The following is a 26,860-nucleotide window of genomic DNA, read 5'->3' as shown; positions in this document are numbered from 1 at the left end:
CTTAATGACCTTGTAGTACCATATCACCCTATTAGAGCACTTCACTCTCGCACTGCAGGCCTACTTGTTGTTCCTAGAGTATTTAAAAGTAGAATGGGAGGCAGAGCCTTCAGTTTTCAGGCCCCTCTTCTGTGGAACCAGCTTCCAGTTTGGATTCAGGAGACAGACACTATCTCTACTTTCAAGATTAGGCTTCAAACTTTCCTTTTTGCTAAAGCATATAGTTAGGGCTGGACCAGGTGACCCTGAATCCTCCCTTAGTTATGCTGCAATAGACGTAGGCTAGTGGGGATAGGTTAATTGGAAACACTAAATTGCCTATAGGTGTCAATGTGAGTGCAAATGGCTGTCTCTGTCTGTGTTAGCCCTGTGACAGACTGGTGGCCTGTCCAGGGTGTACCCTGCCTCTCCCCCTAAGACAGCTGGGATATGCTCCAGCCCCCACCCACCCATCCCCGACACAACTGTAGCATGTGTGAAAATATATGGAATAAAAATAATAAAAATATTTTCGAAGCAACTTCAAGATTGATGACCAAGAACACTTTTTCTCAGTTTCTTAACCTTTACATTCATTATAGGTTCTAAGCATCACAATAGCTACAGATCCATGGATTGCACTAGTGTGTTGCTAAAAAAAAAAAAAAAGCATTTCCAGACTTTAACACAGCTAAAAAGTTCAGCAGTGCCCGCACCAAGACTGAAGCTGTTGTCACTCTTGAAGCTAATGAAATCCAGCACTGTGGCATTTCTCAGACTTCAGTAACCACCGAACAGAGAAAATGGAATGGTGGCATGCAAACAAAATTAATTGAGAAATCAGAAACCATTGCACAATACCTTTGCACACTGGTAATTTTTCTTATACAGATGAGTCATTATTTCTGTAACATTATTTAATTCCAGAGGTTTTTAAGTTTGTTTTTGTTTTGTTTTTTGCACTTATTGACTTGCAAAAGCCTATATGACATTTTTTATTTCACCATTCATTAACCGCACAGAAAAGGCATCTTTTAAATATGTTAAAATTTTCTTTAAACAAAACAGTATTATTAAAATTCTTCATGACTGGGCCAAGTGTCCTCTTTTTTGGAAATCAAAATATGGTCACCCTACCTATGGGGATCCATAAAGTATTCTGAATCGGATCTCAATCAAACTGTGGGTGAACAAATTAGATAATGTGATGATGATTACAGCAAAACAAAGGGTTCAGCATGTATATTATCAGATAGGTAATCGTTACTGAGGTGTTTTAGTGTAAGTAAGTAAGTAAAACGACAATATTCTTGTAACAAACTCGTTATGTTAGTGTTTTGCTTCTGCTCGCGGGTCACATCTGGGAACTTCACTGTGCTACACACCAGAAACAAAAACAAATCTATGTAACCTTTGTAGCTTCAGTTATTCAAAATAAAAGTGTGTCCACTCATTCGATATTTCCCGAATTGACAGGAAAACGGTTCTCTTTATTTGGTCTTCAGTCTACGAAAACAACTCTTGGATTAATAACGCGGGCCTTCAGATTGTAAACCCTCCCCCTGTGTGACGGATTTGGTTGACTCCAGGCCCCGGCAGAACCAAGATGGCTACCTGAGCACCGACGAAACGAAGTTCACTTTCTCACTGTAAATACTGAAGCTTGTTGTGCTTCTCCGCCATGGACGGATCACTGTGTGTGGACAATGAATACAGGTGAGCGTCACAGACATATTTTATGCTAAGGCCTAGGGGCTGAAGCCCGGTTGTCTGCAGGATTTTGAGTAGCTCTAATAGCCACAGCAGCTAACTGTGGGTACAAGTCATACCCGTAGTTAGGGGACTGGTGTTTGTACTGGGAATCCTTGTTAGCGGCTGGACAACTCAAGGATATACCTGCACTACAATGAGATAAAACCACCAGGAAGCCATGGTCAGGCCACGGTTTTATAGGTTAGACGTTTACCCAGACACACTGAACGCTGTTCTTAGCTAAGCTAACGTTAGCGAGCTTTGCGCATGCACTCAGCAGGCTAAAGAGTTAGTTTGCTGCCGTGCTGCTTTTCAAATGTCCTCCTTCATGTAATATAGTGTGGTGAGTCCGACAGGTATGTGCACTGAGAAGGCACCCTTGTGTCTGGTTTACTGCCAAGTCCCATATTTTCACTAGTGTAACGTGAAGTAGACCAGATGTTGCACAGCGACAGAGGTGCTGTCGACACCAGGTTGGATGTTTTGGTCGTTGCCAAATAACCCGAGCTGTTCGGATTACACTAATAGCCGCAGCATTGCAGACTCGGCGCTCTTTGAACCCCTTTCGCCGACTCTACTTTACAAATACATATGATTTAATATCAAATTAAATGATCTAGAACGCGGCCTGAGAAAGGGTTGATCAGACTACTTTATCGTTGTCATCTCCACTCCAGACCATCACCATTTTAGGACCATCTTAATACAGTATATATTGTTTATATATATAGTTACACAGTGACAAATTTTTAAGCTTTGCTTCTCTACACCACCATAATGGATTTCAAATCTAACGATGAAGATGTGGTAAGTCCAAACCTTGAGCTTAAATTCAAAGGATTTAACAAAAGTAATGCATTAACTGTTTAAGAATTGCAGCCATTTTTTTTTTACACAGACTCGATATTCAGAAGCACAAAAGTAATCAGAAATACACTGTTGAAAAAAATAACAGGAACACTTTGAAAAAACATCCGATCTCTATGGGGAAAAATATGTTGGATCTCTTTACTGATATGGATTGGGTAATGTATTAGGAATGAAAAGCTTCCATGTGGTTTGATGGAAATAAAACTAATCAGCTGGAGATGGCTGAATTCAAAGACACCCGAAGACACTCCGTAAATCGAAGTGAAAAACAAATTGCTTTGACTTGTTCATTTTGCTGAGAAACTAGAAGAGCAGGCATGGTGCGTTTCCGCCTTTGAGATGCTCTGGAGGACTTTACTGCTGCCATGCTGCCACCTTCAGTTGCTGTTTGTTTGTTTGTGTCTCTGTCTTCAGTTTTGTCTTCACTAACTAAAGCATTCTCTATTTGGGCTGAGACAGCCTTGGTCTTTGAAAAATACTCAGGTTCCTCTTAGTTGCCTGGAGAATCTCTTGGGTTCTTTTTGTAGTATTCGTTGCATCACAATCTATTTGCAGTTTTATAGCTTTTGGCTGAATCTGATCAAAGTATAGCCCCTACACGCCACAGTAGCCCTTTTTCTATTAGTACCTACTTGGGTCGACAGGACCCGACTCAGACCAACTGGTTTGCCATTACGACCCAGTAGTACCTTGTTTGCTGGGGCAGGGCAAACCTTGGGGCAGGGATAGTGCAGTAGGTAGAGTGGTGGCCCCATGATCGGAAGGTTGGGGGTTCCCTACACACTGCTCCTTGGGCGCCCAATGGCTGCCCACTGCTTCACTGAGTGAATGGATTAAATGCAGAGAGGAATTTCCCCGTGGGGATCAATAAAGTATACATTAATATTACCTTGTTTGTTTGCTTGTCGTCATAGCAACGTGTCTGCGCATTGCAGGGTCCCAGGAGAAGCTGGGACCCTGTTTACTAGAAGGTTTTAAAATTTCTGTACTTTTAGGTGACAGGAGACATGTGGCCTGGTCAAAACACAGAGAGCTGCACTCTAAAAGATCTTTAAACATAGTAAACATACCTTGTGTGCCACAGACTGCTCCCAAACACGAGGGGACAAGTAATACCTCTAAAACACTTAAGTTGGCTTTATTAAACATTAGATCTCTAGCTGGGAAAACATTTTTAATTAATGATTTAATCACTGAGCACAGCCTTGATTTTATGTTTTTAACTGAAACTTGGTTGGACCAAAGTAACAGTGTAGCTGTTCTCATCGAGACGACCCCTCCTAACTACAGTTTTATCAGTGAGGTCAGGGCGAGCAGGAGAGGAGGAGGGGTTGCTGTCTTATTTAATGAATCATTTCAATGTAAGCAGCTATCTCCTGGAAGTTTTCAGTCTTTTGAATATGTGGCTTTACAGCTGAAGGCCCCATCCAAAGTTGTGTTTCTTAATGTTTACAGGCCTCCCAAATAGAGCAGGGCGATATGGCCAAAAATATTTATCACGATATATATTTGAAAATTTGCGATAACGATATAACCGACGATATAATTGATGCGAGACAAAATACAACTCCACAACATTACTAGCGCAAAAAGACAACCTTCCATTTATTTTCACTTAAACAAGAAGCTGGTTTTTATGTACATTAAAGCTTTATAAAAATGTAACAGTGCAAATGCAAATTCCTTGCTGAAAGTTTAACCAAAAGGCATTTCCAGTAGAAATGGGCTGACATATCCTGAGCATAACCATGTATAATATCCACTGAAGTTAAAAAGAGGTGCTTTGCAACATTAAACTGCAGTGTGCAGTACGCATTTTTCGGACCATAAGGTGCACGGGATTATAAGGCACATTAAGCGAAACAAAGCAGTCAGATAAATCAAACTTTATTAAACTCATTCTTCTTGCTTCCTCCACTTCTGTACCATTGATTCATTAATGTTGAATTCTCTGGCAGCTGCTCTATTCCCATGTTGCAGTATATTAATGACTAACCTCGTATTGTGGATGGATTATCTCAGTTGTTCTCCTGACTGAAGTTTGGTCCGTTTACAGCATCCTGCCATGCGATTGCATTTGTCTCTAACCATGAAGAACCTTCACGTTAACTTTTATAAGTGGAAAAGTGTTAGTGTTCGTCCTCCAGCTTCACTGTTTATGTTATGCTAACATAGCTGTGTCGCTAGCGATCACGTAGCACATCATTATATACCAGCTAGCCCAACTTCAGTAACCCTACAAACGTCACTGCTGTTTAGTTTTCTGTCTTCATTTATGTTGGAAGTGATAGCAGAGCTGTACGTTTGAATTTTTTCAGAAATCTCTCAGTCAGAACATGCAATATCATGCTTAGGTAACTAGCGAAACTAGCGAGCTAACTTCCGCTAGCTTCCTGCTAACTTCTAACTCCGTTAAATGTAATAACTTTTGTTTTCATGGATGCCTGGAAGTTAAACTTTATAGTTACACCTGGTAAAGCAGCAATGCTGATCGTTTTATTAAAGATGAAAGAATTTAGACAGTTTTTAACTCTAAGTGATGCTGCAGTGTTGTTTGACCTGAAGAATACGGAGTTTAGGACCCAGATTACTCCCAGATTTAAGAGCATCTTAGTCCAACAAATACGACAATAACAACGGCCGCTTGCATGTTCTGCAAAAAAATGTGCTTTGTTGTGTATCTGACGGACAAACACCAAACCAGTTCCACATCACGGAAGTTGCACCATTTTTACAAACCAATTCTGGATCATCTGTTTCACTCAACAATCGGCCATGTGCGTATGAAAACAAAGGCACTGCGCATGCGCGTTTTACTCCCATTCTATCGCGATATTTCATTTTCCTATCGTTGCCTAACATTATACCGGTATTACCGTGAACGGTATAATATGGCCCAGCCCTACTCCCAAATACTGCACAGACTTTTTTAATGACCTTAGTGAACTGCTGTCTGTGATCTGTGTTGATTTTGACTGTGTAATTATTGCTGGGGATTTTAACATTCATGTGGACAACCCTCAGGACAAAGGGACTAAAGACCTGAGTAACACTCTGGGCAACTTTGGGCTGACTCAGCATGTAACAGAGGCCACACATAATAGAGGACACACTCTTGACCTACTGATCTCCAAAGGCCTGAGCATTTCAAAGGTTACTGTGTCTGATGTGGGCCTGTCTGATCATTACTGTGTTTTCTTTGAAAGTAAAATCTCAGCCCACACAAATATATCAACAACAGTGATCACAAAACGGTGTATAACTGAACACAGTAGTGCAATTTTTAACCAGGTCTTCCCATTAACACCTGACCTGCCCAGAGGGTCAGTCAATGAGCTCGTCAATAGCTTCAATGCTAACATGTTAAATGTAATGGACACTATTGCTCCCATTAAGGTGAAGGTTATCTCTGGAAGGAAAAAGTCTCCATGGAGAAACTCCACACTGGTGAAAAATGAAAAAAGAGAGTGTAGGAAAGCTGAGCGCAGATGGAGAAAAACAAACCTCCAGGTTCATTATGACATTTATAAAGAGAAACTTCACAATTATAATTTACAACTGAGGAGTGCAAGGAGGTCCTACTTCTCTGACATCATCACTAAAAACAGCCATAATGCTCGGGTCTTATTTTCTACAGTCGACAGGCTAACAAACCCTCCTGTGTCAGTGGCAGCTGAACTTCATTCGACCATGGCCTGCAATGACTTTGCCAAATTCTTCACTGAAAAAATCCAAAAAATTAGACAAGCAATTGGTACATCAACAGCAGATCCAGGATATGTACTGTGTCCACCGAAAAACTGTTTAAACACCATCAAACAGTTTCACCCGATTAACAGCAAAGACCTGGAGGACATCTTAGGTCAACTGAACTCCTCCTCTTGCTGTTTAGATGTCCTGCCAACAAGTTTTTTCAAAAAGGTCTCAAAGACTTTAGAGTCAAACCTGTTACAGATCGTCAACTTTTCTTTATTATCAGGTGTGTTTCCAGAATCACTAAAAACTGCTGTAATCAAACCTATACTGAAAAAGGACAATCTTGACAAGACACAAATGAACAACTACAGGCCGATCTCAAATCTCCCGTTTTTAAGTAAGATCATTGAAAAAGCAGTTTCTCAACAGCTCAGTTACTTCTTAAAACAGAATAATTGCTACGATGCCTTCCAGTCAGGTTTTAGACAGAACCACAGCACTGAAACCGCTCTGACCAAAGTGTTTAATGACATATGTCTGAATACAGACAGTGGAAAAATGTCAGTCTTAGTTTTACTGGATCTCAGTGCAGCATTTGATACAGTTGACCACAACATATTACTCAAACGACTGGAGAACTGGACAGGTCTTTCAGGAACTGTACTAAACTGGTTCAAAACATACGTAGAAAACAGGAAATACTTTGTATCAATAGGTAACTTCACATCTGAGCAGACAAGTATCACATGTGGAGTTCCCCAAGGTTCCATCTTGGGACCCCTTCTGTTTAACATCTACATGCTCCCACTGGCACAGATTATAAACAACAACAAAATAAACTATCACAGCTATGCAGATGACACACAAATATATATCACAATGTCACCAGGAGACCGAGGCCCTGTACAGGCTCTTGGTAAATGCATTGAGGAAATCAATGACTGGTTGTGCCACAATTTTCTCCAGCTAAACAAAAACAAAACTGAGGTAATAGTCTTTGGCGCCAAAGAAAAACGATTACAGGTCACCAGAGAACTTCAATCTATACATCTAAAAACCACAAACCAGGCGAGAAATTTGGGTGTAGTGATGGATGCAGACCTAAACTTAGAAAAACACATTAAGACAATAACAAAGTCAGCTTACTATCACCTCAAGAATATATCAAGGATAAAAGATCTGATGTCTCAACAGGACCTGGAAAAACTAGTCCATGCATTCATCTTTAGTAGGCTTGATTACTGTAACAGCATCTTTACAGGTCTACCTAAAAAATCAGTCAGACAACTACAGCTCATTCAGAACTCTGCTGCTCGAGTCCTCACTAAGACCAAAAAAGTGGACCACATCAGTCCAGCTCTGAGGTCTTTACACTGGCTGCCTGTCCGTCAGAGGATAGACTTTAAAGTTCTGATGCTGGTCTATAAAGCTCTGAATGGTTTAGGACCAAAATACATCAATGACCTCCTGACCCAGTATGAACCTTCCAGATCCCTCAGGTCATCTGGATCCGGTCTTTTATCAGTTCCCAGAGTCAGAACCAGACACGGAGAAGCTGCATTCAGCTTTTATGCTCCTTATATCTGGAACAAACTCCCAGAAAGCCTCAGATCAGCTGAAACACTCAGTTTATTTAAATCCAGGTTGAAGACTCACCTGTTCTCAGCTGCATTTGAATAAAGCACCAAATCCACACTTTAAGCTTAAATTTCAAAACTTACATTTAACTACTGATTTTATCTACTGTTCTGATTTTATCTGTTTTGATTTTATATACTGTTGTTTGTTGTTTGTTTGTTAATTAGTTAGTTAGTTTATTTGCTTGTTTTAATCAATTTTAAATCATGCTTTTTATTTGTTCTTGTTTCTAATGTCTCTGTAAAGCACTTTGAATCACCTTGTTGTTGAATTGTGCTATACAAATAAACTTGCCTTGCCTTGCCTTGCCTAATATGCTACACAAACACTAGAACAAAGGTGGATGTTGAAGCGACCTGCTGCTCTGTCTGTAGCTTTTCGTCACACTCGTGGGGGTCACGGCGTTGTTTTTTTTGTAGCCATTCCCTTTGTTGCTGAGTTTAAAAAATGGCGGTTATGATTTTCTTGAGCTGAGACACTCATGACTAATCAGACACTACTAACCACCCAATCAATGCCATGCAGTCTGACGACGTCACATTTTAGTACCTGTTTTAGTCACTTGAAACCCCAGCCGAGCAGGTACTAAAAAAAGTACCAGGTACTACGATCTGATGGAAAATCCTGAAAACTGTGGTGAACCGTGCCGAGTCAATCCGAAGAGGTACAAACGGAAAAGGGGCTAATGCATCCTGATACTTCTGCTAGCAGTCATGTCATGGCCTGGTTCCACTGGCAGACACATACACTATGGCATAACATTCGCAGGTGATGATGTACTCGTGGGGTTATGGTTGAGGTCATTACCTATGCATTTCTATGCGTTCCTTATCTTCCCTCTATATATTTTTAACACTGTCTTGCAGATTTATCCTATTTTTCTGCTTTTTATTTCCCAGAGTTGTGCAGGCTCTCTCAGACATGTTGTGATGAAGTCTTATTTGGTCTTTCTGTTTCTAAATGTTATTTGTGGTTTGGTCTGTGGCAAAGCCAATGTATTCCCCTTCATTTGACAAAAATATTCCTACTTCCATAATGTTGTAAAGGGTTTTTTCTTAACAGTGGAAATTATTCTGCAATCATCCCCTTTAGTAGTTTTCTGTGCTCCTTCAGACCTTTTGGCATTGATGATCTAGCCAGTGCATTCATGCACCACATCACTTCTAAATGAACCTACTGTATCTGAGACGGAGGGTTATTTGGGTTAATGTCAGCTTTCTTCACTTGCATGGCCATCACTTTGGGATCTTTTAATGAGAGCTTCAGTGGAAAGCTGTTCAAGCTTAAAACTTGCAATCCACTGCAGATCTTTTATTTGCTTTATTTGTCATCTGGCTGTGAGAACTGTTTAACATTCAGTTGTCTAGTGTCTTTTGACTGTCTGAAAATGCGAGCCTGTTAATTCATCATTTTGGTTTAGTTTTTGGATTTAAGCAGAAAGTGTACTGTCGTCTGATTTTGATTGTTTGAATTAAAATTCTCTGAATTGTCACTGTCAAAATACTTATGGACCTAATTGTATGTTTCAGTCACTCAGAGTAGCAATATTTTAACATAGAGGGTCAACCTGATGGGGCACAACAACACTGTTCCACTTCAGAATGAATCTACTATCAAACGGTGACTGCAGTTTTGTATTTTAGGAAACATTTTTTCCCTCATACTGTAAAGTTATTTTGTGGTAAAATTTAAATGATGAGTGAGCCGGCTATAAAAGCTGATTTTCCCTTTGTAAGGTTCCCCTCTGAAGTCTCACTTGTTCATTTCTCTTCTTGAATGGCTATACAATTAGTGGTGTGCTGTAAGCACATGCCTAATTTTGTCCTGAGAATATATTCCTGATGTTTGTGATAAGACTTGATAATTAAGAGGAAGGCCCTGGGGTGATTTTCATGAAGAGAAAGTGTTTGTGTATGAGAGTGAAGCTATTAAAACCTGGCCCTGTGGTAATGGAGCCAGCTGATTTCTCTGGTAACACAGTTAGGGATTTTAAACAGGCTCATATACACATAAACCTGCATACCTGTTGCACAAACATGCATTTGTTCATAGCAATGAACAGGGATTTGTTATTATTGTTATTTGACTAGCATTAAGGTGTGCATCTGTGTTCATGCTATTGAGGGGAGGGGCCGTGTAAAGTTCTGTGTCAGCTGGAGTACCGGTAGTTGAAAATGGCACTTTTAGTGTCAACACAGTTAGATATGATCCAATAGTAATATTGATCAGTATCAATTAATGCATTTCCTTGCATTTTTGATCTTCAGTGGATAGGACCTATAAACCAGCAGTCCCCACCTTTTTTGTGCCACAGACCAGTTTATATCTGACAATATTTTCACGGACTGACCTTAAAGGTGTGCAGTGTGGCTCCCTGTACCTCCTCAACAGGAGCTCATGAATGAATAAATGGTGTGTCACAAAAATTTGAATATCATTACATTTTTATGTGATTTAATTAAAGGCTTGTATATTATGTGAACTACTTAGAGTCTTTGTTTTAATTTTGATGGTTATTGCTTATAGATCATGAACATAAGAAATCCAGTATCTTAGAGTATGACATTATTTCATTTTGCCTTTCTGTACGAATAAAGTCCAACCCCACCCCTAACTTTTTCTTATTCTCAGAATGGACAGGGTAGGGTAGTGATTAGTCAAATTTAAATATCATCTGATGGCATGATTCACACATGTTTAATCTCACAATGGAAAGTCACTCCTCTGCCTGAAAGATTACAGCTTGGAGGTTTTTGACTTCCGATGCAAGCAACAGCCTGAACTCAACTGCTTTAAAAGGCTGACTGTTCAGAGTGTTGTATTGTAGCATTTCAAGGAGAGTTGACTGGAGAATAAAAGTGTAATAAGAAAAGCTACACAAGCAACAGGTATGATGGCAGCCACCTGTACAAGGAGACTACTTTTGATACCAGAAGAAAGGTCACGATCAAAATTATTAGGGTTTCGCCTACTGGCCTGCTTCAAATCCACCTCCATCGTCCCGATACCCAAAAACTCCAACCCATCTTGCCTCAATGACTACCACCCAGTAGCACTCACCCCCATCATCACTAAGTGCTTAGAGCAGCTGGTCCTAGCACACTTCAAATCCTGTCTCCCCCCCACCCTGGACCCCCACCAATTCGCATACCGCCAGAACAGGAGCACAGAGGATGCAGTCTCCATCGCACTGCACTCTGTCCTCTCACACCTGGACAACAACAACACCTACACCAGAATGCTGTTTATAGACTTCAGTTCAACATTCAATACAATCCACCCCTCACAACTCATCAGGAAACTGACAGACCTGGGCATCAGTTCCCTCATGTGCAAATGGTTACTGGACTTCCTGACCAACCGCCCCCAACATGTCCGGCTGGATAACCGCTGCTCATCTACCATCACGATGAACACCGGTGTACCACAAGGCTGTGTGATGAGCCCTTTCCTCTACTCCCTCTTCACCCACGACTGCAGACCTGCTGATGGTTCCAACACCATCATTAAGTTTGCAGATGACACCACGGTGATTGGCCTCATCAGTGACAACGATGAGGTGGATCGTCTGGCTGAGTGGTGCGACAGAACCAACCTGCTGCTTAACACCGAGAAGACCAAGGAGCTCATCGTGGACTACAGGAGGAATGCTGACCCACATCCACCCATCCACATTAAGGGGACGGCTGTGGAGCGTGTGAGCAGCTTCAAGTTCCTGGGAGTCCACATCTCCGAGTATCTCACCTGGACGACCAACTGCTCCAAGCTGGTCAAGAAGGCTCACCAGCGCCTCTTCTTCTTGAGGACTCTGAGGAAGAACCACCTGTCCTCAGACATCCTGGTGAACTTCTATCGTTGCACTAGAGCTGGGCGATAGAACGATAATGATATGTATCGCGATATAACTTTTACTCGATAGAGAAACTATCGCGATAGACCTCGCCGCTCTTCTCCTCTTAAAAAAAAAAAAAAAAAAAAAAAAGACCAGCCAATCCAAATTAAGTAGCGCAGAGCCGAACCAATCACAGCCACAGCGTCACATCGCGTGACTTGTTACGTACAGCACAAGTGCCAAGCTGCACGTGTGTTTGTTTGGGAAGCAGCCAGCGGGTAATGGAGGAAATGAGTGTGCCGACTAGAAAAATCAACCGAGCGTGACCGAAGAGAAAACAGATGATGGTTCCAATGCCGGAGAGATTGTCAAACGGAAGAGCCATAGAAGTTCCGTAGTGTGAAGGTATTTCGGCTATTTCAAGTCTGACAAAAAACAGAGTAGCGTGCACTGTAAATTGTGCCGAAAGCAAGTCTGGAAATACAATAAACTGGTGCACACTGTGCACCACGTTATTGTTTCGGTGAAATGAATTTCTACAATACTGTTACTGTTAATTCTACTCTCTGCAGTGTTTAAATGCTTACATATACACACAGTTACTGTCCCTCCACACATACGACTCGGTTCTGCTTCTATGCCCCAGCTTTGTTTACTTTTTCCCACCGAGGCTTCTAGACTTCTGATTGGCCAACATTTCTGCATGGTTAGGAATCTAGCGCCACCTGCTGCTTTGGCATGTTCATAGCAGCGTTTTCCTTCATTTCAGCCTTTATGTGTGGACGGGATTATTTTTTTAAAACGAAAACGGAAAATCTCCGTTTTCAAAAATACCCGCGTACGTGTGGACGTAGCCTCAGTCTCTGACTGGAAGCGCTAATTCGTCAGACTAAAGTAACTGTTAAAACTGTTTGAAAAGCTAAGCTATACAACAAGGAGAGATTGAGAATTTCCTTTTAGTTCTCAGTTTATTTGATATTGACAAAAGTTAGTCAGTTTTGTCTGTTCTTCTGTAAAACAAACAAAGATTTATCTTTAGAATTAATATTTTGTTTCTAAGTGGAATTGACAATTTAGTAGTCTGTTTCGTTTGTTCTATTTTGAAACTTAAACGCTTTAGCGGCTGCCTTTTGTGTAGTTTGCAATATTTGCCTTTATTTATCTGGAAAAGTCTCATGTTCCTTAAGTACATCTACCCTGTTGAACTTCATCCATCCATTCGCGTCCGCTTAATGGATGAACTTATTATGGGAAATAAATATTTAAATAAAAACAAGGTGCTGATTATTTCACATTTTACTTGTGAGCAACGGCACAATTAAATCTTACAAATATAGTTATTTGGCTTATATCGTGATAGATATCGTTATCGCCTGAAATGAAAAAAAAAACATATCGTGATATGAAAAAATCTCATATCGCCCAGCTCTACGTTGTACCATCGAGAGCATCCTGACCAACTGTATAACAGTCTGGTACGGGAACTGCTCTGCCTCGGACCGGAAGGCGTTGCAGAGGGTCGTGAAAACTGCCCAGCGCATCGCCAGAGCACCACTTCCTGCCATGAAAGACATCTACAGGAAGCGGTGTCTGAAAAGGGCTGGGAAAATCATCAAAGACCCCAGTCACCCATCACATGGACTCTTCACCCTCCTGCCCTCTGGGAGGCGCTACAGGAGCCTCCGGACTAAGACCACCAGGTACCGGAACAGCTTCTTCCCCACAGCTGTCAGACTCCTGAACTCTGCCTCCTGACATCTGACCCACGTTAACACATGGACTGAACACACACACACCCACAATGGACAACTGTACCCTCAAACACACAATAATAACATGGACTGAACCGCCACTCACAACCACTAGCACTTTATATAGCCTCTGTAGAAACTATCCACACCCTCACTTATCTTAACTGCACTACTGTATAGCTCTGTGTAAATAATCATTCTGTACATTCGATAATCTTTAACCCTACAACTGTTTACAACTTGCACAGTTCCCATTTCTGTATAGCTGTATATCTCAGATTCTGTAAAGTTATTTATTTCATATTCTGTATAGTTTTTCATATTTATATCCTGTTCATAGCCTGTACATAGCTTGTACTCACTACAGCCTGTACATACTTATAGTTATAGAATATTCACAACATACTTCATACCGTGTACATTATAACATACCGTAATAGACCCATTTCTGTAATATACTCACATATCTATATTATTGCTAATATATATATTGTAATATATCTATATCACTAAAGCACTTCTGGATGGATGCAAACTGCATTTCGTTGCCCTGTACCTGTGCATGTGCAATGACAATAAAGTTGAATTCTATTCTATTCTATTCTAATAACTTGAATTTTCTGTATTTTTTTTTCTGTACTCCTATGCTCACTATCTTAATCACTCCTATCTCATCTTTCCTTTTTCAGATGGTGGCACCAATGTTGAGCTGAAGGACTTGCAACTGTGGATGGAAAGCTGTTCAAGTAATGTCAGTACATTTTATTCCTTATTCAACTTTAGTCCATCTTCATGTTCTAGAGGCATCAGAGTTATACTACAGTGCCGATCAAAAGTTTAAGACCACTTGAAAAATGGCAAAAAATCTTATTTTGCATGTTTGGATCTTAACAGGGTTAAAGTAGAGTTTTAACATGCAACAAGAAGAAATGGGAGTGAGATGAAATATTTTTCAATCATGCAATTTATTGAAAACAATGCTTAAACTGAAACAGGCTGTTTTTACACCTGATCAAAAGTTTAGGATCACACCTCCAAAAAAAAACCTGCCAACACCCCCTAAACAGAAATCAAGTTTCCAAACATGACCAAAGCGGTGTGTAAGCAAAGTATTCAAACACGGCTAACTTGCATGAGCATGTAAGTGTCAATCATCCGGCTGATTATGCTAGGTGTCACCAGCTTCTGCAGCTCCATCAACAAGCATTTTGAAGTGATCTTAAACTTTCGATCAGAACTATAGTCATCTACAGATCTTATCCTGATACATTTTATCTGTGTAATCAGTGTTTTCTCAAATTTTCATTGAGACAGTATTGTGCAAAAGTCTTGAGTAAAAGTATGCCCTATTGCCTTCACATAACAAACATCTTAGGAATAAACTGTTTCTCTCTTAAGACACTTTATTTTCAGAAATGCTTCATTTGTTCTCATTTCTGTAGTCTAAATTATTTATTTAGATGTTGCCTCAAAATTGGCATATCTCAGCATGACCAAAAAGGGGATTGTGTTGATCTAGAGTAGCATTTTCAGTGGAGAAATGTTTTGTCACTCATCAGACTCAGCTGTCTGCAGGTTTCCCCAACCTTATAAACGGTGACTGAAGTACCTAGTTCCTTGGATGAGTGACGAAACATTTCTCCCAAGAAAACGCTGCGACCCTGGCAAAGGGAAGACAAAAAAAAAGTGTCAGACCTAAAAAATTAATTAATTAATTAAAAAACATTTTTAAAAAAGCTTTTCTTTCCAATTTCCTTAGATTACTATGACCGAGAACCTTCACAGACATACTTACATAAACCTAAAAGTTAGGGTTACTGAAGTTGGACTACCTGGTATATAATGTTGTGCTACGTGATTGCTAGCGACACAGCTATGTTAGCATAACATTAGCACAGTGAAGCTGGAGGATGAACGCCAACTTTTTTTCCACTCGATAAAAGTTAACGTGAGGGATTCTGGTGGTCAGGGACAAATGCAATCGCATGGCAGGATGCTATACACGGGCCAAACTTCAGTCAGGAGAACAACTGAGATTATTCATCCACAATACGAGGTTAGTCATTAATATCCTGCAACAACATGGGAACAGAACAGCTGCGAGAGAATTCAACATTAATGAATCAATGTTATGGAAGTGGAGGAAGCGCAGTTTTTGGCTTTCCCCATATTTCAAGAGTGCTTCATCTCTTTGCTGTGACTGTCGCCCGGCATAATTTGCAGATGATAATGGTTGTAGCCGCTGCGATGCTTTCGACCAAAACAGGCGCAGCTTGATGACATCATCAACATGCGCTATCGCGCTAGAGCGGTATAGAGATTGACAGACCACGTGACTTTCGCGCATTGCATGCCGGTAACTCGTGGCAAAACAATCCAAGTACCTGCATCAAATGCAAGCATTTGCAGCACCGCAAAACGTTCATTCTTCGGTTCCAATAAATTCTTGCTTTTTCTTTGCCCCCCAAAAAGGTATGTACAAAACGAAGGAGAACAATGCCGGTCCGTACAAAGACAGACTTAATGAAAAGTCAAAGAAAAGATACGAGGAAAAAAATCAAACCAGTGAAAGTGTTAGATCCTTACGAGCACACAGAGGGACAAAATACGTTAGCGTGCTGCCCAACTTCACCGCGCTCATATTTATAATTATACGGTTCTTGGAGTGAGTGCATACACTCATGAAGTTTAGTAACTTCAGGTCACTGCAACAAGCCCAGGTACAGTTTACCGACGGATGGGTGCAGGACCTTGAAATGCACCGTGTAGAAAGTAAAGACCATCGTACATATCATAAGTTTACCAGCCTCACAAATCGTCGTCATAAATACACATTTGTTAACCGTTTATTAATATAACCTTTGAGCTCAACGGTAATTAATTAGTAGTAGAAATAATTTCTGGTACGCATCACAGAGATGTAGCAGTGACAATAATACTGTATGCTGTAATCGTACTGGACAATTAGTGATACAAAAAACCTGTTTTATCCTGTGAATAAAAGTACATGTTTTTGTCAATGTACCATAATAACAGAAGCGAAACACAATATTGTGTCAGGACAATTCACTATTTATGCACAATAAACAAAGGAGCATAGCGCCACAATTTCTGTTCAGCGCCAGACTTGCTTGTAACCTATATCACCAATTATGTTAAGAAAAATGACGGATTAACTACAACAGCAGACTGACCTTTGTGGAAATGCTTGGAGCAGACTAACCTGTGAGCTGGAGTGTTCTGGGACGTTATATTTGGTCTTTGAATGGCTGCAATCCAGACCATCCGTCGCCTCTTTGTTACTTCGGAAACATGGCTCGAACAATTTCTCTTCAACGACGTAATCCGATAACAACCGATCTCTTTACCCGTCGGCTTTCCGTGGCTGTCATGCGACCGGCTATTGCAGTTAATAATACAACAGCTTCTTGCCATTTTTTGGGCTTCTTTTTATCGCTGTATAACTGATTTCAATTGAAAGCCTGCGTGCGCTAGTACCTCTTGCCACGAGTTCCCAGAATTCTTTGCGGTTTTACCCCTGAGTGACGTCACATTTTCAATCTCTATAGTCAAAATCTCTATCGTTGGCCAAATTTATATCGTTTCTATCGTATATCGTTTATATCGCCCACCCCTAGTAACTACCAGAGTTCCTATACTTAAACTCTCACTATCACTAAAACTCTCGTCTAAACCAAGTGATTTTTTTCTAGTGTAGCAATGAAACAGATGTTAAAGTGATGCAGAATTGGCACATTGCTGAGTATTGACAATTTACTTTCTTTGTACTTTGTAAATTCTAGGGGAATGGAGGGGGAGGAACACAAGCTATAAAATGTGTAGTTGATTTTGCTTTGTCCATGGTGTGTGTAGAGTAGTACTTTCTTCTGTTTAATATCGTAATTGTGGCTACAGAAAACATGGAATTTTTGAGAATGGCTCTAAGAACTAACAGCTGATGTCTAGTGAATCATTTTTCCCCCTTACCCTTTGTTGTAATTTTCACTGCCTTTTTCTCACCCTCCCACTTGTCTCTCCCCATTTTCCAGGTGTCTTTCGGCAATGTACAGACAATGTGTCCCAAGGAGGGTCGGCCCCAAAATACATTCTACAAGCATTGATGCTTCCATGGCTGACGGACTTGTCAGGCATCTGCAAAAGAAGAGACACTCGCATTGTGCAATATCTGCTTAAACTTTTTAAGAACTGCTGACCAACCGGCAGGAACTTGAGATTGAACTTTTGGTGTGGTATTGAAGACCCCGACCAGTTCTCAGCCAGAGACCACTGGTGTTGGTGTTCATTTTTATTGACCCATCTTACATTTCTTACTCTTCAGACCCTGTATTGGTACCTTTCAAATTGGAGAAAGGAAGTTGCAGAGTTTTTTGTTTGTTTGTTTTTTGACACTGCTGAGCCATAAGGACAGAAGAGGTAATGGATGATGTTGGCCATGGTGACGTAGTGTAAATGGCTATTCTTCAGCACATCCCGGTGCCAGTATCTACTGCTCGATCTTCCTCTTCCACTCCCCTCTCCTCTTGCTCCTACTTCCCTTATCTGCTGTCCTTCCTTAATCATTACTGCCTCTTGCTGTCCAGTCCTGCCTTTACCCTCCAAACACCATGGTGGGTTCAGGGTTGGGTGTTTGGAAGCTAATGCGAGGTGTCCGCCAGCTAGAGCTCCATCGCCTCATCCTGGCGCTCATCATCTTCTGCTTGCTGTCCATGGCCTTTTTAGCTTACTATGTCTCCAACAGCCCAAAAATCAAGGAGGCCCCTCCTTTACCTTTTAGTGATTGTGGCGGAGGTGGTGGGATTTCACTAGGAGTAAGTACGGGCGATGCAGAAGGAGGGCCAGGTGGCCAGAGGGCACCACTTTTTCTTCCTCCGCGCCAGGGACAACTACACCATGTTAAGGATAATTTAAAGACGGAGCCTGTGGTTCTGGTATTTGTAGAGAGCATCTATTCCCAACTGGGCCAGGAGATTGTAGCCATATTGGAGTCAAGTCGCTTTCACTACCGGACAGAGATTGCTCCTGGTAAAGGTGACATGCCCACATTGACAGAACGTAACCGTGGACGCTATACTTTGATCATCTATGAAAATGTCTTGAAATATGTCAATCTTGATTCGTGGAACCGTGACTTGCTGGACAAGTATTGTGCTGAGTATGGAGTAGGTGTCATTGGCTTTTTCAAAGCGAATGAAAACTCTCCTTTCAGTGCACAGCTCAAAGGCTTTCCTCTCTATCTACACTCGCACTTGGGACTCAGGGACTACCGCATCAACCCCGCTGCTCCTCTACTCTACATCACCAAGCCTAATCAGATGGAGCAGGGCTCCTTACCAGGCGATGACTGGACCATTTTCCAGTCTAACCATTCTACCTATGAACCAGTGCTTCTAGCTAGAACCAAGACCTCAGATACACTGGCGCATTTTGGACCCAGCCCTTTGCGGGCCCTTCATGCCACAGTAATCCAAGACTTGGGGCTCCACGATGGCATTCAAAGAGTTCTTTTTGGAAATAATCTCAACTACTGGCTTCACAAGCTAGTGTTTGTGGATGCTATTGCCTACTTGACAGGAAAGAGACTGTGTTTGTCCTTGGACCGTCACATCCTCGTAGACGTGGACGACATATTTGTTGGCAAGGAGGGAACCCGTATGAAGGTGTCTGATGTGGAGGTGGGTGAGCCTTGTCAGCCGTACATACAGTTGGTTCCTCTGTTTTGTTTTGTGTTTGTTTTTATTTACAGTACCAAAGTTTTTGCAATTTTGCCTTGGTACACCACCAAAGTTGATTTTAAGTCAAACAATCAAGATGTGATTAAAGTGTAGAATATCACCTTCAATTCAAGGGGTTTAACAAATACATTACATTAACTGTTTAGGAATTATATCCATTTTTATGCACAGTATCCCATTTCAGAGGTTTCTAAGTAATTTTATGTATATGGATTATTTTTAATGCTCAGATGAAAATTCTTTGCAGTTTCCTTAGACATCACCAAGTCTCACTGAAGTTAAAACAGAAAGCAGAAAATGAAAAGCCGCGCTATTGGGTACTGATCGGTACCCTGCTCAGACAATGATAGGAACACTCTTGAGGTAGGCATAACTTCCCTAGATTAATTTTGAATCAGTTCTTCTTACCATGAAAAGAATTCCACATCCATGAGTCCCTCTGGGCCCCAGTGCCCAAAATTTCTATTTGTTTGTTTTTTTGTTTTTTGTTACTCAAGGGCGTAGATTTGGCATGGACGGAAGGGACATGTCCCCACCAATATACAGCGATTATTGAACTCTCCCCACCAATAATTTGATCTCTTCGAGTGAAGAAAAACAAACCCGATAGAAAGAAAAAAACAAACAAACAAAAAAACATCTGTCAATGTCTCACTCACCCAGCTGTGCAGAAAGAGTTAAATTACGTCCTCAACTGGAGTCCTACCTCATGTGACAAATATGGCCAATGTGATTGACTGTGCCCTTCAGGGAGCTCTGTTTAGTTTTAGCAGCAGCAAGCCTGCGCTGCGAGGACCTGCAAGGAGGAGAGGAGGATGGCAGCAAAAAGGAAAGACCTGAATCTAAAAAAAATATTTTTCAAAGAAACCTGTAAGTCACTTAAAGTCAAGCTCACTCATAAAATGTGTCCCTCATAATAACGTTACAGGCTATGCTAGGCCATACATGCCAACACTTCCGATTTTTCCGGGAGAATCCCGAAAATCTCCCGGAGCCACCATTCTCCCCAATTTCTCCCGATTTTCCACCTGGGCAACAAAATTGAAAAACCATATCCCAGATTGGCCCAGCCAATTCCAGTTTCCAACAATGGCTACTACTACTGCAGCTACTTAGTTTTAATATTACTCTTATTAATCTTTCTGGGTTGCAAAATAAACTTTTAACATATTTTCAGGCGAGAATGTAGCTGCGTAAACTTCAAATAACTTAAACATGTTATTGTTTGGCCTTTTTCTGTGTTTTATTTGTTCGTGAGTAAATCGGTTTAGCTGAGATTAAAGTTATTAGATTAGATTAAATAAAATTTTATTAATCCCTTGGGAGGGTTCCTCCGGGGTTTTCACACAGCTAAATAAATGTCAATCAGAAAACTAATTAAACAGAAGTGTGAGACGGTCGAGAATCTACGCCAGTGTCCGGTTATATTTTAGACAGCAAGGAGCAGACGGCAGAGGTGACGTAATTCTGACGGCTAGAATATCCAATTTCACAGTCGCTCATTTCCGGTCTCCCCGGCTTTCGGAGGACCCGGCCCACTTAGACCGAAAAGGCCGGGTCCTCAGGTGGACGCAGCCTCTGAATTTGGACAATAATAACAGTGACATTTAACTTATTTTATCCAATAAGTAAACACTGTAAAATTCAAGTTTTTTTGTATATATCAGTCATTTGTTTAATAGTAATTTAACGTTATATAATTCACATATAAAACTATGAATTATAATTTTAAATGGTTTAAAAGCATGTAGAATAGCATATGTAGGCAAGTATATTTCTCCTTTTTTTTATCAAGAAGTAAAGAGAAAAAGGAAAAAATAAGAAACAGGGCAGGGTTCGGTGGTTGAATCATCCGTCTCCACCAATGCCAAAGCCAAATCTACGCCCTTGTTGTCACTGCACAGAGTCGGCTGTGGAGACTTTACCTTATAGGGTAGGTTTGTTTGTTTATTCCAGTGATGGCCTCTAGGATTTAGAAAAATCAATTTCCCAATTCAAATTTAATTTAATTTGAATAATCTGATATAGATTCTTAAAACGTGAAAATCATTTTTTAAATATAAATGGTTGTTTTCCAGAAATGCCAAAATCTCAGGTAAGAGTACACAAAAGTACTCCAACAGCTGCCTTAAAGAGCAGGTGAATGGACTCCGCAAAAATGTAAACACAAAGTGCGATTGTTCACACCGTCGGGTGCTAAAGTGGACATCTCACAGATTCTGAAACTGCAGGTTTTGTCACTCTCCAACCAGAATTCATTGAACCAGCAGTAAAAGAAGTGTAAAACAACGTTTCATGTTTGAAAAAAAATTGATATAAATTTTCTCTTATTTTGGCTGTTTTGCTTCCAGAATCAGAATCAGAATCAGAATGGGGTTTATTGCCAAATGTTGAGCAGGTTTACAACATTAGGAAATTGCTGCGGTGCTTCAGTGCAAACATAGTGTCATAAATAGCACTTAAATAGACATGGAAAAAAATAAAAGTAGGGATAAGAATTAAAAGTGCTACGTGGAAAGATATGTGCATGAGATATACATGAGATATATACATGAGAATAAGAATTAAGAGTGCTACGTTGAAAGATATATACATGAGTGCAGGTGGTGATCAGTGCCAATCATGAAATGATGCAGTGACACAGCGTAGGGTCATGTGTTAGTGGTGGGTACAGTCATATGGTTATTGTTCATGTGTCCAACAGCAGAGGGGAAGAAACTGTTCTTATGGCGAGAGGTTCTGGTGCGAATGGACCGGAGCCTCCTGCCTGAGGGGAGCAGGTCAAACAGACTGTGTCCAGGGTGAGAAGGGTCAGCTGAGATCCGAGCTGCACGCCGCAATGTCCTGGAGGTGTACAGGTCCTGCAAAGATGGGAGTCTGCAGCCAATCACCTTCTCAGCAGAGCGCACAACACGCTGCAGTCTCTGTTTGTCCCTGATAGTGGCTCCAGCGTACCACACGGTGATGGAGGAGGTGAGGATGGACTCGATGATTGCAGTGTAGAACTGCATCATCGTCCGTGTTGGCAGGTTGAATTTCTTCAGCTGCCTCAGGAAGTACATCCTCTGCTGGGCTTTCTTGATGACGGAGGTGATGGTGGGCTCCCACTTCAGGTCCTGGATGATGGTGGTACCCAGGAAGCGGAATGAGTCCACAGAGGTGATGGGGGTGTCAGTCAGGATGATGGGGGGGAGTGGAGCTGTGTGCTTCCTGAAGTCCACAATAATTTCCACTGTCTTCTGGGCATTCAGCACCAGGTTGTTGTGGCTGCACCAGGACACCAGACGTTCAACCTCTCTCCTGTAGGCAGACTCGTCCCCGTCCGAGATGAGTCCAATAACGGTGGTGTCATCTGCAAACTTGATTAGCTTGACAGACTGGTGGGTGGAGGTGCAGCAGTTGGTGTACAGGGAGAAGAGCAGAGGAGAAAGAACACAGCCCTGAGGGGAGCTGGTGCTGATGGTCCGAGAGTCCGAGACATTCTTTCCCAGCCTCACATGCTGCTTCCTGTCCGTCAGGAAGTCAGTGATCCACCGGCAGATGGGATCAGGCACATTCATCTGGGAAAGCTTGTCTCGGAGATGGTCTGGAAGGATGGTGTCGAAGGCAGAGCTGAAGTCCACAAACAGGATCCTGGCGTAGGTTCCTGGGGAGTCCAGATGCTGCAGGATGAAGTGTAGGGCCATGTTGATGGCGTCATCTACAGACCTGTTGGCTCTATATGCAAACTGCAGGGGGTCCAGGAGGGGGGCCGTGAGGGTCCTGAGATGGGAGAGAACTAGGCGCTCAAAAGACTTCATGACCACAGATGTCAGAGCCACGGGTCTGTAGTCATTTAGTCCAGTGATCCTAGGTTTCTTGGGGACAGGGATTATGGTGGAGGACTTGAAGCAGGCAGGCACATGACATGCCTGCAGTGAGGAGTTGAAAATGCCAGAAAACACTGGGGCCAGCTCGTTTGCACAGTGTCTGAGGGTGGCAGGAGACACGCCGTCTGGGCCGGGAGCTTTCCGAGCATTCAGGTTCTTAAACTGCTTCCTCACATCTGCTTCATGAATATGAAGAGTTGTGGTGGGAGGAGGTGGTGTGAAATCCTCTTTTGTGTGGGGTGAGGAGGGGGGTGTTGTAGGTGAACGGTTAGAAGGTGGTGATGGCTCTATGGAGGGGGGAGAGGTGGGGGAATTAGTGTCCAAAGTGTCTCTATTGTTGGGGCCGTTGGAGGTGTGAAGGCTGCCTGATGGCTCGTCAAAACGGCAGTAGAAGTCGTTAAGGGTGTTGGCTAAGAGCAAGTCATCAGTGGAGTGGGGGGTTTTAGGCTTGTAGTTTGTGATATTCCTAAAACCTTTCCACACAGAGGCCGAGTCATTCTCTGAGATCTGCTGCTGCATCTTCTCAGAGTGCTGATGTTTAGCAATGTCCACTTCTTTAGTGAACCTGTACTTGGCCTCTCTGTAGCAGTCCCTGTCTCCGCTTCTGAACGCCTTTCTCTTTTCCAGCCACAGCTTTTTGAGTTTAGGAGTAAACCAGGGTTTGTCATTGTTATAACTCACCCTGGTGCGTGATGGCACAATGCTGTCCTCACAGAAGTGGATATAGGAGGTGACAGTGTCCGTAGACTCGTCCAAGCTGTTAGAAGCAGCCTTCATTGTGTCCCAGTCTGTGGTCTCCAAACACGTGCGAAGCTCCTCCACAGCCTCGTTGCTCCACAGTTTTTTAGTCCTCACGACAGGTTTGGAGAGCTTCAGCCTCTGTCTGTACGCGGGGATTAGGTGGATCATGACGTGGTCAGAAAGTCCGAGTGAAGCGCGGGGCACCGCGCGATAGGCCCCGCTGATCGTGCTGTAGCAGTGGTCCAATGTCCTCTCCTCTCTGGTCGGGCATTTAATATACTGCTTATATTTTGGAAGCTCATGGCTCAGATTGGCTTTGTTAAAGTCCCCAAGAGCAATGATGAGAGAGTCCGGGAATGTCCGCTCCATGTGCAGTATCTGCTCCGCGAGTGCGCACTGAGCTGCCTGCGCATCTGCGTCTGGCGGGATGTAAACAGCGGCCAGGATGAATGAAGCAAACTCCCGCGGAGAATAAAACGGTTTGCAGTGGATAAAAAGATATTCCAGAGAGGAAGAGCAGTGCTGAGCAATCACTGTCACATCTGTGCACCAGCCACTATTGATGTAGAAGCAGAGACCTCCACCTTTGGACTTACCGGAGAGAGCGGCCTGCCGGTCCGCGCGCAGCAGATGGAAGCCCTCCAGCTTGAGCGCGCAGTCTGGGATGTTCTCACTGAGCCACGACTCCGTAAAACATAAGACACAGGAGGAGGCAAAGTCTCTGTTCATGCTTCTCATCAGGGCCAGTTCGTCAATCTTATTCCCGAGTGAGCGTACATTAGAAAGGAAGATCCCAGGAAGAGCAGTTCGCAGTCCGCGTCTCCTCAAACGCACGAGTGCGCCGGCTCGCTTCCCTCTCTTTCGGCGTCTCGCTTTCCTGGTCAGAGTCAGCAGTAAATCTGCCGCAGATGCGACAAATATTGGAAATAAATCCACAGGCGTTGTAGTCCTGTAGTTAAGGAGCTCTTCTCTGGTGTACGAGTATCCAGAGGAGTGCCCAGACACGGAAGAAATGCACAAAAACAAAACAAAAGTAAAGCACTGAAGCACCAGGGCGACCATCCGCGGCACCATCTTGATGGCCATCTTGATCTTCCAGCGCGGGATTGAGTTGAATCAGGACTTTATGAATCAGAATTGAATCGCTTGTTGAAATCTGGGACAATACGCTGTCCTAATGGCCTCTTTAATTTGCATCAAACTCTATTTGACCTCATGCTGAGCATTCAATTTAAAATATAACTAATATAAGTTCAGCAGTTGGAATAATTTCCAGTTCTTTTATCTGCTTAATTTGCCATGAGATAATAAGGAAACATCTGGCCATGAAACTGTTTTAGTGAATTCTCCAATTAATTTTGAGCATCTGAATATGCGTCTGTGTCTAAAAATGGTTGTATCTATATTATCTATATTAAAAACATCTTTGCAATACTTTTGTTAAACCCTTTTCAATTAATGTAGCTAAGATCAAAAAATGATTTGCTTGTTAATAGCACTCTGTTTACAGTTTGGTAAAAAGTAGACTTTAGGGATGCACCGATACCACTTTTTTGGAAATGAGTACGAGTACTTGCATTTAGTACTCGCTGATACCGAGTACTTAATGAAAACATGATTTAAATTTGCAGGTAACAGCTTTAGTCCTATAATTTAACAAAAAACAAACAAACAAGGGACTAGTTTGGAATTAAGAACATTTATTTAAAATGAAAAGCATGTTGTATGCAACATATTACAGAATAAATAATTATCCATCCATCCATTCGCTTCCATTTATCCTTTTCAGGGTCGCGGGGGGCGCTGGAGCCTATCCCAGCTGTCATAGGGCGAGAGGCAGGGTACATCCTGGACAGGTCGCCAGTCTGTCGCAGGGCTAACACATAGGGACAGACAACCATTCACACTCACATTCACACCTAGTGGCAATTTGGATTATCCAATTAACCTATCCCCACAAGTTGCATGTCTTTGGACGGTGGGAGGAAGCCGGAGTACCCGGAGAGAACCCACGCAAACACGGGGAGAACATGCAAACTCCACACAGAAAGACCTCGGCCTGATGGTGGAATTTAACTCAGGATCTTCTTGCTGTGCGGCAACAGTGCTAACCACCGTGCCATATATAAATAATTTATAATAATAGTTTTTTTATAAATAATTATAAAAAAACAAAATTTAATTTTAAATTTGTTCATCTGTTTCTCTGTTTAGAAGTCTCACTAGCACAGTCACAGCTGGGATGACATCAGAGGCTAGTGCATCGTAGCTGCTCACTTTTTTTAGTTAGTTCCTCAAAGGGGACGAGAACAGTCGTCTCCATAAGAGCCCATTGGTGAGCGGTGAGATAGTAAGGGAGTTCGTGCTCGGACACGCCCAGCACTCGCTTTTGCTCAATGAGGGACTGGAGCATGTAATACGTGCTGTTCCAGCGCGTCTGTACGTCCTGCTGCAGTCTCTTTATTGGCTGGTTGAGCTGACCCTGAATGTCCTCGAGGCGGGAGTAGGCTAAGGCGGAATGTTTAAAATACCCAACTATTTTCCGCCCCCACTGCTTTAGCATCAGCTATGCTCCTCTGTGCTAATAAGCATGGGTAAATAAGCATGGGTAAATAAGCGTGGGTACAGCAACACAGCGTGGGATTAACCCCTTACATGCCACTCAAACATAGACAGGTCTCAGACCGTGCTATCGGTCCTCGGTATCGGGGGACTTTTAACGAGTACGAGTACTTTAGAAAATGTGGTGCATCCCTAGTAGACTTCATATAAAAATTCACCTGCAAAATTGGCTTTTTTGATATTGTGATACTGCCTACGGATAATAAAACACAAAAAAAATCTATTTCAGTACTACTAAAATGTTAAAATTGTTACTAAAAAACTGAAACAATCAAGTCTATATCACATTTCAGACAAACTTTCAGTGGTGTTTTTGAATCCTAACATTTGATTCATTGCTGACTATTTAATGGAAAA

The 26,860-nt window shown here is 42.0% G+C and overlaps 1 protein-coding gene across 1 annotated transcript in view; it reads left to right on the top strand.

The window, feature by feature from the left end:
* Positions 1 to 1,539: 1,539 nt before the first annotated feature.
* Positions 1,540 to 26,860, top strand: part of LOC147316578 (bifunctional heparan sulfate N-deacetylase/N-sulfotransferase 2-like) — a 53,469-nt gene continuing 28,148 nt past the window's right edge. The window contains exons 1-3 of the mRNA XM_086260144.1: positions 1,540 to 1,695; positions 14,208 to 14,269; positions 17,568 to 19,211. Coding sequence (XP_086116270.1) covers positions 18,144 to 19,211 — 1,068 coding nt within the window. The 5' untranslated portion in view covers positions 1,540 to 1,695; positions 14,208 to 14,269; positions 17,568 to 18,143. The remainder of the gene's footprint in view (positions 1,696 to 14,207; positions 14,270 to 17,567; positions 19,212 to 26,860) is intronic.

The sequence above is a fragment of the Aulonocara sp. 'chitande type north' Nkhata Bay genome, linkage group LG13 (assembly GCF_057382095.1).
Source record: "Aulonocara sp. 'chitande type north' Nkhata Bay isolate Kocher_YH1m ecotype deep benthic linkage group LG13, A_spYH_male_GT1.1, whole genome shotgun sequence".
Lineage (NCBI taxonomy): Eukaryota > Metazoa > Chordata > Actinopteri > Cichliformes > Cichlidae > Aulonocara > Aulonocara sp. 'chitande type north' Nkhata Bay.
Note: the sequence above shows the minus strand (reverse complement) of the source record. Positions and strands in the feature narration are given on the sequence as shown.